Source organism: Tympanuchus pallidicinctus, unplaced genomic scaffold (genome assembly GCF_026119805.1).
Source record: "Tympanuchus pallidicinctus isolate F22 unplaced genomic scaffold, pur_lepc_1.0 scaffold73, whole genome shotgun sequence".
NCBI classification, from domain to species: Eukaryota; Metazoa; Chordata; class Aves; order Galliformes; family Phasianidae; genus Tympanuchus; species Tympanuchus pallidicinctus.
This window is the reverse complement of record NW_026294795.1, coordinates 39,124-53,607: the sequence shown is the minus strand read 5'-3', so window position 1 is coordinate 53,607 and position 14,484 is coordinate 39,124. Positions and strand designations below refer to the sequence as shown.

Genomic DNA, 14,484 nt, shown 5'->3' with positions numbered 1-14,484 from the left:
TTTCGTGCTTGTGTTCAGGTCCTGAGAGACAGAAAGAGGCATGGAGAATTGGAGAACATCCGCAGAGGCTGTGCCATGTAATGAAGAAAATGGTGAAGGAGAAGGCAGCACAGGGTGGGTGTCTTTCTGTCTGTTCACTGAAGGACTGGGGAAGCAGAGTTTCTAGATAGATACATGGATGGGATGCAGGTGCTGGGATGGTTCTGGGATGTGCAGGGATGGTGCTGGAACGTGCTGGGATGGTCCTGGTTTTGCAAGGATGGTGTGGGATGTTGCAGGGCTGTTGCTGGCATGTGCTGGGATGGTGTGGGAACTTGATGGGATGGTGTGGGATGATGCTGGGATGATGCTGGGCTGATGCTGGCATGTGCTGGGATGGTTCTGCAATGGTGCTGGGATGGTGTGGGATTGTGATGTGATTTTGCTGGGGTGTTGCTCAGATGTACTGGGATGTGCTGGGATGGTGTGGGGTTGTGATGGGATTGTGATGGGATGTTCTGGGAAAGAGTGGGATGGTTCTGCGATGGGCTGGGATGTGTTGCGATGTGCTGGGATGATGGTGGGATGATGGTGGGGAGTGGAGGGCTTGGGCTGGGCAGTGGCTGGGATGTGCTGGATGGTGTGGGCTGTTCTGGGATGTGCAGGAATAGTGCTGGAATGGTGCTGGAATGGTGCTGGGATGATGCTGGGATGGTGCTGGGATGTCCTGGGATGTGCTGGGATGGTGCTGGGAAGGTGTGGGATGGTTCTAGGATATGCTGGGATGTGGTGAGCTTGCGCTGGTATGTCCTGGGATGGTGCTGGTATGTGGCTGGGACGTGCTGGGATGGTATGGAATTGTGTGGGACGTGCTGGGTTGTGCTGGGATGGGGTGGGACGTGCTGGGTTGTTGTGGGACGGTGCTGCAATGTTGTGGGATGCAGCTGGGATGGTGCTGGTTTGTTCTGTGATGGTGTGGAGGATGTGAGATGCGGCTGGGAGGTGCTGGAATGGTGCTGGAATGGTGCTGGGATTGTGTGGAATAGCATGGGATGTTTTGGTTGTGCTGGGATGAGCTGGGATGTGGCTAGGATGTGGTGGGATGTTGCTGGGACGTGTTGGGATGTGGTGGGATGTACTGGGATGGGGCTCGAATGTGCTGGGATGTGCTGAGATGGTGCTGCAAAGGTGTGGGATGGTTCTGGGATATGGTGGGATGCAGTGGTCTTGTGTTGGGATGTCCTGGAATGTTCTGGGACGTGCTGGGGTGTGCTGGCTGTGGGCTGGCATGTGCTGGGATGGTGCTGGGTTGTGCTGGGATGTGCTGGAATCTGCTGGGATGGTGCTGGGAAGGTGTGGGATGGTTCTAGGATATGCTGGGATGCGGTGGGCTGGTGCTGGGTTTTCCTGGGATGATGCTAGTACAGGGCTGGGATGTTCTGGGATGGTGCTGGAATGTGCCGGAATTGTGTGGGACGTGCTGGGTTGTGCTGGGATGGTGCTGCAATGTACTGGGATGGTGTGGGATGCAGTTGGGATGGTGCTGGTTTGTTGTGTGATGGTGTGGAGGATGTGTGATGGGGCTGGGATGTGCTGGAATGGTGCTGGGATAGTGCTGGAATGGTGTGGAATAGTATGGGATGTCTTGGTTGTGCTGGGATGGTGCTCAGATGTGCTGTGATGAGCTGGGCTGTGGTTGGGGTGTGCTGGGTCTTGCTGGGATGGTGCTGGGATGTGCTGGGATGTGCTGGGGTGTAATTGGGATGTGGTGGGCCATGCTGGGATGTTGCTGGGACATACTGGGATGTGCTGGGATGTTCTGGGTTGGTGCTGGGAAGGTGTGGGATGGTTCAGGAATATGCTGGGATGTTGTTGGCTGGTGTTGCGATGTCCTCAGATGGTGCTGATATGGAGCAGAGATATTATGGGCTGGTGCTGGGAAGGTGCTGGGTAGGTGCTGGGATGGTGTGGAATTGTGTGGGACTTGCTGGGTTGTGCTGGGATGTGCTGGGATGTTGTGGGATGCAGCGGCTGGGATGAGATGTGCTGGGATGTGCTGGGATCATCCTTGGACATGCTGGGATGTTCTGTATTGTGTGGGATGTGCTTGAATGGTGCTGAGATGGTGCTGGGATGCTGAGCGCCAGCCAGCTGCCCACGTGGCAGCTCTGCAACTTGCATAACTCTGCTACGCAGCTGCGTAGATGGCAGCGTGTGATGGAAAGTTCTCCTCAGGCTTTGGGTGCAGAAGTGCCTGCAGGGAAGGCCGGGCCAAAATCCTTGGCTGCCTGCCGTGCTGGAGCCCCACAGGCGTCCCAGGGGTGGCTGTTGTCCTTATGGACTTCACCAAAAAGACCATTCGGTTCAATCCTTTGTTTGTCTGAAATGTATTTTCGTGCTTTGTGTTCAGGTCCTGAGAGACAGAAGAGGCATGGAGAATTGGAGAATATCCGCAGAGGCTCTGCCATGTCCTGAAGAAAATGGTGAAGGAGAAGGCAGCACAGGGTGGGTGTCTTTCTGTCCGTTCACTGAAGGACTGGGGAAGCAGAGTTTCTAGATAGATACATGGATGGGATGCAGGTGCTGGGATGGTTCTGGGATGTGCTGGGATGGTGCTGGAATGGTGCAGGAAAGTGCTGGGATGGTCCTGGTTGTGCAGGGATGGTGTGGGATGATGCTGGGATGTGTTGGGTTGTGCTGGGATGTTGTGGGAACTTGATGGGATGGTGTGGGATGATGCTGGGATGATGCTGGGCTGTTGCTGGCATGTGCTGGGATGGTGCTGGAATGGTGCTGGAATGGTGCTGGGATGTGCTGGGATGTTCTGGGATGATGCTGGAAGTTGTGGGATGGTTCTATGATATTTTGGGATGTGGTGAGCTTGCGCTGGTATGTCCTGGGATGGTGCTGGTATGTGGCTGGGACGTGCTGGGACGTGCTTTGATGGTATGGAATTGTGTGGGACGTGCTGGGTTGTGCTGGGATGGGGCTGGGACGTGCTGGGTTGTTGTGGGATGGTGCTGCAATGTACTGGGATGTTGTGGGATGGTGCTGGTTTGTGCTGTGATGGTGTGGAGGATGTGTGATGCGGCTGGGAGGTGCTGGAATGGTGCTGGGAAGGTGCTGGGATCGTGTGGAATAGCATGGGATGTCTAGGTTGTGCTGGGATGAGCTGGGATGTGGCTGGGATGTGGTGGGATGGTGCTGGGACGTGTTGGGATGTGGTGGGATGTACTGGGATGGGGCTCGAATGTGCTGGGATGTACTGGGATGGTGCTGCAAAGGTGTGGGATGGTTCTGGGATATGCTGGGATGCGGTGGTCTTGTGCTGGGATGTCCTGGAATGTGCTGGGACGTGCTGGGGTCTGCTGGGTTGGGGCTGGCATGTGCTGTGATGGTGCTGGGTTGTGCTGGGATGTTGTGGGATGATGCTGGGATATGCTGAGACGTGCTGGAATCTGCTGGGATGGTGCTGGGAAGGTGTGGTATGGTTCTAGGATATGCTGGGATGTGGTGGGCTGGTGCTGTGTTTTCCTGGGATGATGCTAGTACAGGGCTGGGATGTTCTGGGATGGTGCTGGAATGTGCCGGAATTGTGTGGGACGTGCTGGGTTGTGCTGGGATGGGGCTGCACTGTACTTGGATGGTGTGGGATGCAGTTGGGATGGTGCTGGTTTGTGCTGAGATGGTGTGGAGGATGTGTGATGGGGCTGGGATGTGCTGGAATGGTGCTGGGATAGTGCTGGAATGGTGTGGAATAGTATGGGATGTCTTGGTTGTGCTGGGATGGTGCTCAGATGTGCTGTGATGAGCTGGGCTGTGGTTGGGATGTGGTGGGCCATGCTGGGATGGTGCTGGGACATGCTGGGATGTGGTGGGATGTACTGGGATGGGGCTCGAATGTCCTGGGATGTGCTGGGATGATGTGGGATGGTGCTGCGAAGTGTTGGTATGTTGTGGGATGCAGCAGCTGGGATGAGATGTGCTGGGATGTGCTGGGATCATCCTTGGACTTGCTGGGGTGTTGTGGGATGGTGCTGGGATGTGCTAGGACTGTGTGGGATGTGCTTGAATGGTGCTGAGATGGTGCTGGGATGCTGAGCGCCAGCCAGCTGCCCACGTGGCAGCTCTGCAACTTGCATAACTCTGCTACGCAGCTGCGTAGATGGCAGCGTGTGATGGAAAGTTCTCCTCAGGCTTTGGGTGCAGAAGTGCCTGCAGGGAAGGCCGGGCCAAAATCCTTGGCTGCCTGCCGTGCTGGAGCCCCACAGGCGTCCCAGGGGTGGCTGTTGTCTTTATTGACTTCACCAAAAAGACCATTCGGTTCAATCCTTTGTTTGTCTGAAATGTATTTTCGTGCTTTGTGTTCAGGTCCTGAGAGACAGAAAGAGGCATGGAGAATTGGAGAATATCCGCAGAGGCTCTGCCTTGTCCTGAAGAAAATGGTGAAGGAGAAGGCAGCACAGGGTGGGTGTCTTTCTGTCTGTTCACTGAAGGACTGGGGAAGCAGAGTTTCTAGATAGATACATGGATGGGATGCAGGTGCTGGGATGGATCTGGGATGTGCTTGAATGGTGCTGGAACGTGCTGGGATGGTCCTGGTTGTGCAGGGATGGTGTGGGATGATGCTGGGATGGTGCTGGGCTGTTGCTGGTGTGTGTTGGGATGGTGTGGTAATGTGTTGGGATGTTGCTGGGATGGTGTGGGATTGTGATGTGATTTTGCTGGGGTGTTGCTCAGATATACTGGGATGTGCTGGGATGTACTGGGAAGTTCTGGGTTGGGGCTGGAATATGCTGGGATATACTGGGACGTTCTGGGATGTGTTGATATGGTGCTGGGATGTTCTGGGATGGTGCTGGGATGTACTGGGATGTGCTGGGATGGTGCTGGGATGTGCTGGGATGTGCTGGGATGTGCTGGGATGCTGCTGCGATGGTGCTTGGATGTGCTGGGATGCGCTGGGCTGGGGATGGGACCAGCTAGGATGTGCTGGGATGGTGTGGGATGATGCTGGGATGGTGCTGGGTTGTACTGGGACGTGCTGGGATGGTGTGGGATCATCCTTGGACACACTGGAATGTTATGGGGTGGTACTGAGATGGTGGTGGGATGGTGCATGGATGTGCTTGGATGTTCTGGGTTGGTGCTGGCAAGGTGTGGAATGGTTCTGGGATGTGCTGGGATGTCCTGGAATGGTGCTGGTAAGGGGCTGGGATGTGCTGGGAAGGTGCCGACATGTGCTAACATGGGGCTATGAAGTGCTGGGATGTGCTGGGTTGTGCTGGGATGTTTTGGGATGGTGCTGGGATGTGCAGGGATGGTGTAGGATGATGCTGGGATGTGCTTTGCTTTGATGTGCTGGGATGTTCTGGGATGCTGCTTGGAAGGTGTGGAATGGTTCTGGGATATGCTGGGATGTGGTGGGCTGGTGCTGGGATGTCCTGGGATGGTGCTGGTATGCGGCTGGGATGTTGTGCGCTGGTGCTGTGAATGTGCTGGGAAGGTGATGGGCAGGTGGTGGGATGGTGTGGAACTGTGTGGGACGTGCTGGGTTGTGCCGGGATGGGGCTGGGACCAGCTGGGATGTTGTGGGATGCAGCTGGGATTGTGCTGGGTTGTACTGGGAAGTGCTGGGATGTTGTGGGATGGTGCTGGGAAGGTGTGGGATGGTTCAGGAATATGCTGGGATGTGGTTGGCTGGTGTTGGGATGTCCTGGGATGGTGTGGTATGGAGCAGAGATATTATGGGCTGGTGCTGGGAAGGTGCTGGGTAGGTGCTGGGATGGTGTGGAATTGTGTGGGACTTGCTGGGTTGTGCTGGGTTGTGCTGGGATGTGCTGGGATGTTCTGGGATGCAGCGGCTGGGATGAGATGTGCTGGGATGTGCTGGGATCATCCTTGGACTTGCTGGGATCTTCTGTATTGTGTGGGATGTGCTTGAATGGTGCTGAGATGGTGCTGGGATGCTGAGCGCCAGCCAGCTGCCCACGTGGCAGCTCTGCAACTTGCATAACTCTGCTACGCAGCTGCGTAGATGGCAGCGTGTGATGGAAAGTTCTCCTCAGGCTTTGGGTGCAGAAGTGCCTGCAGGGAAGGCCGGGCCAAAATCCTTGGCTGCCTGCCGTGCTGGAGCCCCACAGGCGTCCCAGGGGTGGCTGTTGTCTTTATTGACTTCACCAAAAAGACCATTCGGTTCAATCCTTTGTTTGTCTGAAATGTATTTTCGTGCTTTGTGTTCAGGTCCTGAGAGACAGAAAGAGGCATGGAGAATTGGAGAATATCCGCAGAGGCTCTGCCATGTCCTGAAGAAAATGGTGAAGGAGAAGGCAGCACAGGGTGGGTGTCTTTCTGTCCGTTCACTGAAGGACTGGGGAAGCAGAGTTTCTAGATAGATACATGGATGGGATGCAGGTGCTGGGATGGATCTGGGATGGTGCAGGGATGGTGTGGGATGATGCTGGGATGTGCTGGGATGGTGTGGGATGAACTGTGATGTCCTTGTATGATGCTGGTATGGGGCAGGGATGTGCTTGGATAGGGCTGGAATGTGCTGGGATGTTCTGGGATGGACCTGGGCTATGCTGGGATGTGCTTGAATGGTGCTGGAACGTGCTGGGATGTTCCTGGTTGTGCACGGATGGTTCTGGGATATGCTGGGATGGTCCTGGATTGCTGCTGGGAAGTCCATGGATGGTGCTGGTAAGGGGCTGGGATGGTGCTGGTTTGTGCTTAGTTGTGCTGGGATGGTGTGGGATGGTGCTGCGAAGTGGTGGAATGTTCTTTGATGCAGCTGCTGGGATGAGATGTGCTGGGATGTGATTGGATGGTGCTGGGATGTTCTGTAATGGTGTGGGATGTGCTTGAATGGTGCTTAGATGGTGCTGGGATGGTACTAGTTTGTGCTGGGATGTTACTGGGATGTGGCTGGGATGCGCTGTGATGGTTCTTGTTTGTGCTGGGATGAGTGGGCTGGGAGGGGACTGGGATGTGATGGGATGGTCTAGGATGGTGCTGGGATGGTGCTGGGTTGTGCTGGGATGTGCTGGGGTGTGGTTGGGATGTGGTGGGCCATGCTGGGATGTTGCTGGGACATGCTGGGATGTGGTGGGATGGTGCTGGGTTGTGCTGGGTTGTTGTGGAATGGTGCTGGGAAGGTGTGGGATGGTTCAGGAATATGCTGGGATGTTGTTGGCTGGTGCTGGGATGTGCTGTGATGGTGCTGGTATGGAGCAGAGATATTATGGGCTGGTGCTGGGAAGGTGCTGGGTTGGTGTGGAATTGTGTGGGACTTCCTGGGTTGTGCTGGGATGGGGCTGGGTTGTACTGGGATGGTGTGGGATGTTGTGGGATGCAGCGGCAGGGATGAGATGTGCTGGGATGTGCTGGGATCATCCTTGGACATGCTGGGGTGTTGTGGGACGGTGCTGGGATGTGCTAGGACTGTGTGAGATGTGCTTGAGTGGTGCTGAGATGGTGCTGGGATGCTGAGCGCCAGCCAGCTGCCCACCTGGCAGCTCTGCAACTTGCATAACTCTGCTACGCAGCTGCGTAGATGGCAGCGTGTGATGGAAAGTTCTCCTCAGGCTTTGGGTGCAGAAGTGCCTGCAGGGAAGGCCGGGCCAAAATCCTTGGCTGCCTGCCGTGCTGGAGCCCCACAGGCGTCCCAGGGGTGGCTGTTGTCTTTATTGACTTCACCAAAAAGACCATTCGGTTCAATCCTTTGTTTGTCTGAAATGTATTTTTGTGCTTTGTGTTCAGGTCCTGAGAGACAGAAAGAGGCATGGAGAATTGGAGAATATCCGCAGAGGCTCTGCCATGTCCTGAAGAAAATGGTGAAGGAGAAGGCAGCACAGGGTGGGTGTCTTTCTGTCTGTTCACTGAAGGACTGGGGAAGCAGAGTTTCTAGATAGATACATGGATGGGATGCAGGTGCTGGGATGGTTCTGGGATGGTTCTGGGATGGTGCTGGGATGGTGTGGGATGATGCTGGGATGTGCTGGGATGGTGTGGGATGAACTGTGATGTCCTTGTATGGTGCTGGTATGGGATGCTGGGATGTGCTTGGATAGGGCAGGAATGTGCTGGGATGTTCTGGGATGGACCTGGGCTACGCTGGGATGTGCTTGAATGGTGCTGGAACGTGCTGGGATGGTCCTGGTTGTGCAGGGATGGTGTGGGATGATGCTGGGATGGTGCTGGGCTGTTGCTGGTGTGTGCTGGGATGGTGTGGTAATGTGTTGGGATGTTGCTGGGATGGTGTGGGATTGTGATGTGATTTTGCTAGGGTGTTTCTCAGATATACTGGGATGTGCTGGGATGTACTGGGAAGTTCTGGGTTGGGGCTGGAATATGCTGGGATATACTGGGACGTTCTGGGATGTGTTGATATGGTGCTGGGATGTTCTGGGATGGTGCTGGGATGTACTGGGATGTGCTGGGATGTGCTGAGATGTGCTGGGATTTGCTGGGATGCTGCTGCGATGGTGCTTGGATGTGCTGGGATGCGCTGGGCTGGGGATGGGACCAGCTAGGATGTGCTGGGATGGTGTGGGATGATGCTGGGATGGTGCTGGGTTGTACTGGGACGTGCTGGGATGGTGTGGGATCATCCTTGGACACACTGGAGTGTTATGGGGTGGTACTGAGATGGTGGTGGGATGGTGCATGGATGTGCTTGGATGTTCTGGGTTGGTGCTGGCAAGGTGTGGAATGGTTCTGGGATGTGCTGGGATGTCCTGGAATGGTGCTGGTAAGGGGCTGGGATGTGCTGGAAAGGTGCCTACATGTGCTAACATGGGGCTATGAAGTGCTGGGATGTGCTGGGTTGTGCTGGGATGTTGTGGGATGGTGCTGGGATGTGCAGGGATGGTGTAGGATGATGCTGGGATGTGCTTTGCTTTGATGTGCTGGGATGTTCTGGGATGCTGCTTGGAAGGTGTGGAACGGTTCTGGGATATGCTGGGATGTGGTGGGCTGGTGCTGGGATGTCCTGGGATGGTGCTGGTATGCGGCTGGGATGTTGTGCGCTGGTGCTGTGAATGTGCTGGGAAGGTGATGGGCAGGTGGTGGGATGGTGTGGAACTGTGTGGGACGTGCTGGGTTGTGCCGGGATGGAGCTGGGACCAGCTGGGATGTTGTGGGATGCAGCTGGGATTGTGCTGGGTTGTACTGGGATGTGCTGGGATGTTGTGGGATGGTGCTGGGAAGGTGTGGGATGGTTCAGGAATATGCTGGGATGTGGTTGGCTGGTGTTGGGATGTCCTGGGATGGTGCTGGTATGGAGCAGAGATATTATGGGCTGGTGCTGGGAAGGTGCTGGGTAGGTGCTGGGATGGTGTGGAATTGTGTGGGACTTGCTGGGTTGTGCTGGGTTGTGCTGGGTTGTGCTGGGATGTGCTGGGATGTTCTGGGAAGCAGCAGCTGGGATGAGATGTGCTGGGATGTGCTGGGATCATCCTTGGACTTGCTGGGATCTTCTGTATTGTGTGGGATGTGCTTGAATGGTGCTTAGATGGTGCTGGGATGCTGAGCGCCAGCCAGCTGCCCACGTGGCAGCTCTGCAACTTGCATAACTCTGCTACGCAGCTGCGTAGATGGCAGCGTGTGATGGAAAGTTCTCCTCAGGCTTTGGGTGCAGAAGTGCCTGCAGGGAAGGCCGGGCCAAAATCCTTGGCTGCCTGCCGTGCTGGAGCCCCACAGGCGTCCCAGGGGTGGCTGTTGTCTTTATTGACTTCACCAAAAAGACCATTCGGTTCAATCCTTTGTTTGTCTGAAATGTATTTTCGTGCTTTGTGTTCAGGTCCTGAGAGACAGAAAGAGGCATGGAGAATTGGAGAATATCCGCAGAGGCTCTGCCATGTCCTGAAGAAAATGGTGAAGGAGAAGGCAGCACAGGGTGGGTGTCTTTCTGTCCGTTCACTGAAGGACTGGGGAAGCAGAGTTTCTAGATAGATACATGGATGGGATGCAGGTGCTGGGATGGATCTGGGATGTGCTGGGATGTGCTGGAACGTGCTGGGATGGTCCTGGTTGTGCAGGGATGGTGTGGGATGATGCTGGGATGGTGCTGGGCTCTTGCTGGTGTGTGCTGGGATGGTGTGGTAATGTGTTGGGATGTTGCTGGGATGGTGTGGGATTGTGATGTGATTTTGCTAGGGTGTTGCTCAGATATACTGGGATGTGCTGGGATGTACTGGGAAGTTCTGGGTTGGGGCTGGAATGTGCTGGGATATACTGGGACGTTCTGGGATGTGTTGATATGGTGCTGGGATGTTCTGGGATGGTGCTGGGATGGTGCTGGGATGTGCTGGGATGGTGCTGGGATGAGCTGGGATGTGCTGGGATGTGCTGGGATGCTGCTGGGATGTGCTGGGATGGTGCTGGGATGCTGCTGGGATGTGCTTGGATGTGCTGGGATGCGCTGGGCTGGGGATGGGACCAGCTAGGATGTGCTAGGATAGTGTGGGATGATGCTGGGATGGTGCTGGGTTGTACTGGGACGTGCTGGGATGGTGTGGGATCATCCTTGGACACACTGGAGTGTTATGGGGTGGTACTGAGATGGTGGTGGGATGGTGCATGGATGTGCTTGGATGTTCTGGGATGGTGCTGGCAAGGTGTGGAATGGTTCTGGGATGTGCTGGGATGTCCTGGAATGGTGCTGGGATGTCCATGGATGGTGCTGGTAAGGGGCTGGGATGTGCTGGGAAGGTGCTGACATGTGCTAACATGGGGCTATGGAGTGTTGGGATGTGCTGGGTTGTGCTGTGATGTTGTGGGATGGTGCTGGGTTGTGCAGGGATGGTGTGGGATGATGCTGGGATGTGCTTTGCTTTGATGTGCTGGGATGTTCTGGCATGCTGCTTGGAAGGTGTGGAATGGTTCTGGGATATGCTGGGATGTTGTGCGCTGGTGCTGTGAATGTGCTGGGAAGGTGATGGGCAGGTGGTGGGATGGTGTGGAACTGTGTGGGACGTGCTGGGTTGTGCCGGGATGGGGCTGGGACCAGCTGGGATGTTGTGGGATGGTGCTTGGACATGCTGAGATGGTGTGGGATGCAGCGGCTGGGATGAGATGTGCTGGGATGTTCTGGGATCATCCTTGAACATGCTGGGGTGTTGTGGGATGGTGCTGGGATGATGTGGGACGGTGCTTGGACGTGCTGGGATGTTGTGGGATGGTGCTGGTTTGTGCTGTGATGGTGTGGAGGATGTGTGATGCGGCTGGGAGGTGCAGGAATGGTGCTGGAAAGGTGCTGGGATCGTGTGGAATAGTATGGGATGTCAGGATTGTGCTGGGATGGTGCTCAGATGTGCTGTGATGAGCTGGGCTGTGGTTGGGATGTGCTGGGCCATGCTGGGATGGTGCTGGGATGTGGTGGGATGGTGCTGGGCTGTGCAGGGATGGTGTGGGATGATGGTGGGATTTGCTGGGATGTGGTGGGATATGCTGAGATGGTGCTGGGAAGGTGTGGGATGGTTCAGGAATATGCTGGGATGTTGTTGGCTGGTGTTGGGATGTCCTGGGATGGTGCTGGTATGGAGCAGAGATATTATGGGCTGGTGCTGGGAAGGTGCTGGGTTGGTGTGGAATTGTGTGGGACTTCCTGGGTTGTGCTGGGATGGGGCTGGCTTGTACTGGGATGGTGTGGGATGTTGTGGGATGCAGCGGCAGGGATGAGATGTGCTGGAATGTGCTGGGATCATCCTTGGACATGCTGGGGTGTTGTGGGACGGTGCTGGGATGTGCTAGGACTGTGTGAGATGTGCTTGAATGGTGCTTAGGTGGTGCTGGGATGCTGAGTGCCAGCCAGCTGCCCACCTGGCAGCTCTGCCACTTGCATAACTCTGCTACACAGCTGCGTGGATGGCAGCGTGTGATGGAAAGTTCTCCTCAGGCTTTGTGTGCAGAAGTGCCTGCAGGGAAGGCCGGGCCAAAATCCTTGGCTGCCTGCCGTGCTGGAGCCCCACAGGCGTCCCAGGGGTGGCCGTTGTCTTTATTGACTTCACCAAAAAGACCATTCGGTTCAATCCTTTGTTTGTCTGAAATGTATTTTCGTGCTTTGTGTTCAGGTCCTGAGAGACAGAAAGAGGCATGGAGAATTGGAGAATATCCGCAGAGGCTCTGCCATGTCCTGAAGAAAATGGTGAAGGAGAAGGCAGCACAGGGTGGGTGTCTTTCTGTCCGTTCACTGAAGGACTGGGGAAGCGGAGTTTCTAGATAGATACATGGATGGGATGCAGGTGCTGGGATGGATCTGGGATGGTGCAGGGATGGTGTGGGATGATGCTGGGATGTGCTGGGATGGTGTGGGATGAACTGTGATGTCCTTGTATGGTGCTGGTATGGGGCAGGGATGTGCTTGGATAGGGCTGGAATGTGCTGGGATGTTCTGGAGTGGACCTGGGCTATGCTGGGATGTGCTTGAATGGTTCTGGAACGTGCTGGGATGTTCCTGGTTGTGCACGGATGGTTCTGGGATATGCTGGGATGTCCTGGATTGCTGCTGGGAAGTCCATGGATGGTGCTGGTAAGGGGCTGGGATGGTGCTGGTTTGTGCTTAGTTGTGCTGGGATGGTGTGGGATGGTGCTGCGAAGTGGTGGAATGTTCTTTGATGCAGCTGCTGGGATGAGATGTGCTGGGATGTGATTGGATGGTGCTGGGATGTTCTGTAATGGTGTGGGATGTGCTTGAATGGTGCTTAGATGGTGCTGGGATGGTACTAGTTTGTGCTGGGATGTTACTGGGATGTGGCTGGGATGCGCTGTGATGGTGCTTGTTTGTGCTGGGATGAGTCTGGGATTTGCTGGGAGGGGACTGGGATGTGATGGGATGGTCTAGGATGGTGCTGGGATGGTGCTGGGTTGTGCTGGGATGTGCTGGGGTGTGGTTGGGATGTGGTGGGCCATGCTGGGATGTTGCTGGGACATGCTGGGATGTGGTGGGATGGTGCTGGGTTGTGCTGGGTTGTTCTGGGATGGTGCTGGGAAGGTGTAGGATGGTTCTGGGATATGTTGGGATGCAGTGGGCTGGTGCTGGGATGTGCTGTGATGGTGCTGGTATGGGGTTGGGATGTGCTGGGATGTGCTGGGATGGTGTGGGAAGGTGATGTGATGGTGCTGGGTTGTGCTGGGATGTGCTGGGATGATGTGGGATGGTTCTGTGAAGTGGTGCGATGTTCTGGGATGCAGCGACTTGGATGAGATGTGCTGGGATGTGCTGGGATCATCCTTGGACATGCTGGGATGTTCTATATTGTGTGGGATGTGCTTGAATGGTGCTGAGATGGTGCTGGGATGCTGAGCGCCAGCCAGCTGCCCACGTGGCAGCTCTGCAACTTGCATAACTCTGCTACGCAGCTGCGTAGATGGCAGCGTGTGATGGAAAGTTCTCCTCAGCCTTTGGGTGCAGAAGTGCCTGCAGGGAAGGCCGGGCCAAAATCCTTGGCTGCCTGCCGTGCTGGAGCCCCACAGGCGTCCCAGGGGTGGCTGTTGTCCTTATTGACTTCACCAAAAAGACCATTCGGTTCAATCCTTTGTTTGTCTGAAATGTATTTTCGTGCTTTGTGTTCAGGTCCTGAGAGACAGAAAGAGGTATGGAGAATTGGAGAATATCCGCAGAGGCTCTGCCATGTCCTGAAGAAAATGGTGAAGGAGAAGGCAGCACAGGGTGGGTGTCTTTCTGTCTGTTCACTGAAGGACTGGGGAAGCAGAGTTTCTAGATAGATACATGGATGGGATGCAGGTGCTGGGATGGTTTTGGGATGTGCTGGGATGTGCTGGGATGTGCTGGGATGGTGTGGGGTTGTGATGGGATTGTGATGGGATGTTCTGGGAAAGTGTGGGATGGTTCTGCGATGGGGCTGGGATCACAGAATCACAGAATCACAGAATCACAGAATCACCTGGGTTGGAAGGGACCTCAAGGATCATGTAGTTCCAACCCCCCTGCCTAGCAGGGCCACCAAACACACACATTCAGATCAGGTTGCCCAGGACCCCGTTCAACCTGGCCTTGAACACGTCCAAGGACGGGGCATCCACAACCTCCCTGGGCAGCCTGTTCCAGGGCCTAACCACTCTCCTTGTGAAGAACTTCCCCCTAACATCCAACCTAAATCTTTCCTCCTTCAACTTTGATCCATTTCCCCTAGTCCTGCTGTTGTCAGCCCTTCTGAAGAGTTTACTCCCCTCCTGGGTGTAGGTTCCCTTCAGGTATTGATAGGCTGCAATGAGGTCGCCCCGCAGCCTTCTCTTCTCCAGGCTGAAGCCCAACTCCCTCAGCCTGTCCTCATAGGGGAGGTGCTCCAGCCCCCTGATCATCTCAGTCGCCCTCCTCTGGACCCTTTCCAAGATCTCTATGTCTTTCTTGTACTGAGGGCTCCACACCTGGACACAGTACTCCAGGTGGGGCCTCACAAGAGCCGAGTAGAGAGGGACGATCACCTCCCTCTCCCTGCTGACCACCCCTCTCCTGATGGAGCCCAGGATCCCATTTGCCTT

At 55.4% G+C, this 14,484-nt stretch overlaps 1 protein-coding gene across 16 annotated transcripts; it reads left to right on the top strand.

Moving 5' to 3' along the window:
• The first annotated feature begins 34 nt into the window (after positions 1-34).
• LOC128072928 (uncharacterized) lies at positions 35-13,731 on the top strand. 16 transcript variants are annotated; one of them, XM_052667154.1, is made up of 7 exons: positions 2,407-2,484; positions 4,351-4,446; positions 6,223-6,318; positions 7,741-7,836; positions 9,782-9,877; positions 12,054-12,149; positions 13,556-13,731. In XM_052667154.1, exons 1-7 carry the CDS (start codon positions 2,460-2,462, stop codon positions 13,705-13,707), a joined length of 657 nt encoding a protein of 218 aa, XP_052523114.1. In that variant the 5' UTR covers positions 2,407-2,459; the 3' UTR covers positions 13,708-13,731. The 16 variants fall into 16 exon arrangements, with proteins under 16 accessions (XP_052523120.1, XP_052523117.1, XP_052523128.1 ...); XM_052667160.1 differs by lacking the exons at positions 2,407-2,484; positions 4,351-4,446 and adding an exon at positions 35-114; XM_052667157.1 differs by lacking the exons at positions 2,407-2,484; positions 4,351-4,446 and adding an exon at positions 2,083-2,300 and having other exon boundaries at positions 6,237-6,318.
• The last annotated feature ends 753 nt before the right edge of the window (positions 13,732-14,484 follow it).

What these genes read in the sequence shown, in the direction of transcription:
- LOC128072928 (XM_052667152.1), top strand. Translation starts at nt 4,074, where the DNA reads ATGCTGAGCGCCAGCCAGCTGCCCACGTGGCAGCTCTGCAACTTGCAT. An exon ending in GAAGGAGAAGGCAGCACAGG is followed by an intron (nt 7,837 to 9,781) that starts GTGGGTGTCTTT and finishes CTTTGTGTTCAG; the next exon opens with GTCCTGAGAGACAGAAAGAG. An exon ending in GAAGGAGAAGGCAGCACAGG is followed by an intron (nt 12,150 to 13,555) that starts GTGGGTGTCTTT and finishes CTTTGTGTTCAG; the next exon opens with GTCCTGAGAGACAGAAAGAG.